Source organism: Cicer arietinum, chromosome 7 (assembly GCF_000331145.2).
Source record: "Cicer arietinum cultivar CDC Frontier isolate Library 1 chromosome 7, Cicar.CDCFrontier_v2.0, whole genome shotgun sequence".
In the NCBI taxonomy this organism is placed as follows: domain Eukaryota; kingdom Viridiplantae; phylum Streptophyta; class Magnoliopsida; order Fabales; family Fabaceae; genus Cicer; species Cicer arietinum.
In genome coordinates this window covers 44,386,423-44,390,679 of record NC_021166.2, presented here as the reverse complement: position 1 = coordinate 44,390,679, position 4,257 = coordinate 44,386,423, and the positions used below count along the sequence as shown (strand labels likewise).

The window sequence follows — 4,257 nt, the reverse complement described above, 5'->3', positions numbered from 1 at the left end:
TCCCTTACATATACAGATTTGATATTTTGATCGTACGTGATTAGATGGCTTTAAGTAAATTATGAAACAACTACAATTATCTAAATTTTACATCTTAAACATTAACCTGTAATGACTTTGTTAAATGCACCACACTTCTCTTTGTTGCTCCATATGCAGCAAACCTAAGAAAAAGGGCAGAAATCAAGAATTTTCCCTATGGCATGCATAAGACTACTGATAAAGATTGTAATATATAATATAATGGAATATAAGGTGCATTTTTGGTTTTCATCCAAAAACTACCTTTAAGTTGACACTGCCTATAAAATACCAACTCATGGGCTTTGCATGTAATCATGTATTGGTAAAGAATATAAGAAATCAATGAACTGAAGAAAGAACTCATTACTCGTATGATCTATGACTTTCCTCAAAATGGGAGTTAAATCAATAAGACCATAAAGAACACAGCATGTTTAACCAAATGATCGACAAAAGATGATTTGTGCCAATAGTGATTGGTTATTTAATTTTGTAAACTGTTTTTATGATGTTGCTAATTACACCATAGTGCAAAGTGCAAACCAAATAGAAGTGAATCCTTCATTCCTTCTAGATTTGTGTAGCACATGAATCATCAGTGCACGCCCATTAGAAATCATGTTTAATTTGGTTGTATGTCCTAGAAGACAATAACAGATGCACATCAACATTCTATAATTATAACCAGGAAGTTGCACCAAGTGAAAAAATACCTGGGAGTTGGTCTTCCATCTGAACCTGCTCCATCAATATTGAAAATATGACCTCCCCGAGGTTGGCTCACCATCATCTTTATTGCCTAAAGAGAAACTAAACATCCATGTATAACAGAACACCTACTTTATTTACAGTGCCTCTTACATGAGATTATATTTTACCTCTCGACAGCATATCATCAAGCCAAGTGTGTTTGTCGTAACCACCTCGCTGCATGCACATAATTGCTAATATTAAAGAGAAAAAAGATATAAAAATGACATCTAAGGTCAAAGGTCTATTGTGGCTCACATAAGATCCTCATCTGATGCTTCAGCAAGTGGCTTGTAGCTATAAGCATTCGATCCAGCATTATTGATCTGCACCAGTGCCAACGTAGGGCGAGAAAAAACAGAATTAGTACTCATTTAATAAGATGATAGAGTTGAAAAAAAATGAAAAATTGGTATAACTGCAAGAATATGTCAAATTATAAACAGTGGAAGAATGAGGAATGGAAGAGAAATGCTTGATGCTAGGTATAAGTGACAGAATTTTGGTAAGAAAATCAGACAATGACATTTAACAATGAGATACAATTAAAATTAAATCCTAGCAATATTTCTCTACCCATATACGCAAAAGAAATCAGACATATTAATACCCATATATCGATGTATTTCAGCTTTTCTTGAGCAAACGAAACTAATTTCTTCACATCTTCTCCATTTCTCACATCACATGTAGTGCCCTGCAAGAAACAAAATGTGAACATGAGAACACAGAAGCCAGGTAAATATTTATCATAGAAGGGTTTCTATTTTTTACTAAGAAAGAAGTTCAAGAGGAGGTACCCACACATGCTGCTCCCCAAACTCTTCCCTAAAGGTCTGAACAGCAGTCTCTACCCTTTTATCTTTAAATGAAAACCAAGATATATAGAGCAAGACAAAGCTATAGAAATCAGATAAATAAGACTATGAAATTGCAGCCACTAAGTCCTAAGGTAATTTGAAGAGAAAGCACAAATAAGGGGGGATATGATAAACAATAAAAATGTCCGTTTGACTAGAAATATACATTAAAAATGAATACCATAAATATACATAACTCATTTGAATTAATTATTATACTTCAACAGAAAGGAAATAGGGGGGAAAAAAACAGAAAAAGGTATGTAAATATGAATGGCAATGATATACATTTTGATTGATATTAAAGTGTATAGCATAATTGGAAACATATTTGAAATTCAAAGAGTTACTCTTAACACCTGATCTTGAGCAAACTAAGACGTTGTCTCCCGCTTTTAGAAACTCTTTTGCCAAAGCATACCCTATCCCTTAATGAATCATAAGAAAAATATATGATACATCAATGGCGAACAAATTATATAAAATAAGAGCTAACTCATTTTCAGAAAACCACTTCAGAATAGGAGAATCCCAATTCCCCAAACCCAATTTAAAAACAACAAGGGTTTCCAATTTCCTTCAAACCTTTGGTAGAGCCAGTAATCAAAACGTTGTAAGGGGGAAGCGTGTTGTTAGAAGAAGCTTTTACAAGGAATGATGGAGAAGAAGTTGGTTTTGTGAGTGAATAAAAAGAAACGGTGTTGGAGATATTTTGACGGGAAGTGCCAGTTGGAAAATTGTGTGTGTAACAAGAAGAAATGTTGGAGAATGGAGAGACGCAAAGTTGAGTAGAATGAGAAGCGAGCAATTGAAATTGAAAACAAGCCATTATTGATTTCTGCGAATGCCAATTAAGGGTCGAGGGATACTGATGTTTTAGAGGGGTGCTTGTGGGACCCACGTCGTTATTATTATAAGAAAAGATAATGTATATGGTATGACTCTATTGATGTTACGTGATATTATGTGATGTTGGTTAACTAATTAAGCAATTATACTTTAGAACTTAAATTAAGAATTGAGTCACGCCTCCTTCGTAGAGTGTCATCAAGAATTTGAAGATACGGTAGATATAATAAGGGCGGTTTTCGGCCAAAAGTATGAAATCGGGCCAATCTACGAGTCGGATTTATTGACCTAATTTCGTCCATTTTTTAAATTGGATACGTTGGGTTGGTCTTTTATAATTTATTATATATAATACAACTATAACTCATTAAAAAAACTGGTCCAACTTGACAATCATACATCACACTTGTATTATATTTTCAATTTTTCTAAATACAAGACTCATTATAAAAACTGGCCCAACTTGCCAATCATACATTACACTTGTATTATATCTTCAATTTTTCTAAATACAAATATGGCTCATTATAAAAACTGACTCAACCTGCCAATCATACATCACACTTGTTTTGTTGTTTCAATCAAAGTTTTGTTGTAACATTGTTCTCAAACACATAGCATTTGCAATTAGCCACATAAAGTCTAAGACTAATATTAAATCACAAATTCATCAGCAACATAAGTTACAGTCACATGAAACAAAGGAAGACAATATTGATGCATACATCCTCAAGTATAAATTACATTGTGATCAACTTAATTAAAATTCGACATTAATCAAGGGAAGACAATATTGCTGCATCATGAGGATTTACTGGTAATTTCAGCAACATGAATATTTTTTCTTCTGCACACATATAAAACAAATTAAATGAAAAAAAAAAGTTGTATAATAGAATAATATCGGTGTTCAAATTAGATAGAATCAGTGTCAATTGCATAACATAATAACATCAATGTTAAAATTAAAAAAGAACCAATGAAAGTTGCAAAACAAAATAACATCAATGTTTCAATTAGAAAGAATTGGTGACATTTGTAGAACAAATTAAAGAATCGGCATTTCTATCAATGTGACTCTGTTAATTTGTTATATAGATGAATAAGAATTTTTTTGAAAAGGAAATGAAGAAATAATCCACTCTATAAAACAATTACACTGTATATATACATGCACAAGGTCCATATGATCCATTCGGTATAAATGATCCCCCGCCAAGATCAATATATTATCAACGTTTATATTCTTGGCATCCTACCACAATGAATTTTTACTTATTAACAAGTTCAAAATGATAAATTTTATTGATAGAAAATATGGATGAATGTTGTATATGAAAAAAAATCCTTTACACACCTCAAGTATTCAGGTAAATTGCCTCACAACATCTGCAGTTCCTTGAAACCACTTTTTTCCAGCTTCTCCTAGTGTTTGCGTCGCTGCCAGAACCTACTTAGCATATAGATTGACTTTAATTAGCCATCATGAATAAAAAAATTGAATAGAAGTTGATGCAAAGATAAGGTAAGTTGGTCCAATGCCACAAAAGTATGAGTCAAATGGTTTGTAATTTATTATATTGACAAGTTATGCGGTAAAATGACAATCAAATCAATACTTACAAATAAATCATCATTAGTGCAAACAATAGCAAGCTCCTTCAAAAAGCTTTTTGCTCCATCTTATCCAACTCATTCAACAACATTACTTGCAAAAATAAATCATAAATAAACCAAAAGAACATTGAAATCATTTATAATAAACTAAAACTAA

At 32.2% G+C, this 4,257-nt stretch overlaps 1 protein-coding gene across 2 annotated transcripts in view; it reads right to left on the bottom strand.

Moving 5' to 3' along the window:
- LOC101491095 (chlorophyll(ide) b reductase NOL, chloroplastic) overlaps window positions 1-2,510 on the bottom strand; it is a 6,666-nt gene extending 4,156 nt beyond the window's left edge. The window contains exons 1-8 of one of the 2 annotated variants that reach the window (XM_012718850.3): window positions 2,220-2,510; window positions 1,994-2,062; window positions 1,575-1,636; window positions 1,385-1,471; window positions 1,033-1,100; window positions 903-951; window positions 738-823; window positions 107-164 (exon numbers count right to left, since the gene is read on the bottom strand). In XM_012718850.3, the coding sequence (XP_012574304.1) occupies window positions 107-164; window positions 738-823; window positions 903-951; window positions 1,033-1,100; window positions 1,385-1,471; window positions 1,575-1,636; window positions 1,994-2,062; window positions 2,220-2,463 (723 nt within the window). In that variant the 5' untranslated portion in view covers window positions 2,464-2,510. The remainder of the gene's footprint in view (window positions 1-106; window positions 165-737; window positions 824-902; window positions 952-1,032; window positions 1,101-1,384; window positions 1,472-1,574; window positions 1,637-1,993; window positions 2,063-2,219) is intronic. The other variant, XM_073363776.1, reaches the window with a different exon arrangement.
- Window positions 2,511-4,257: the final 1,747 nt, after the last annotated feature.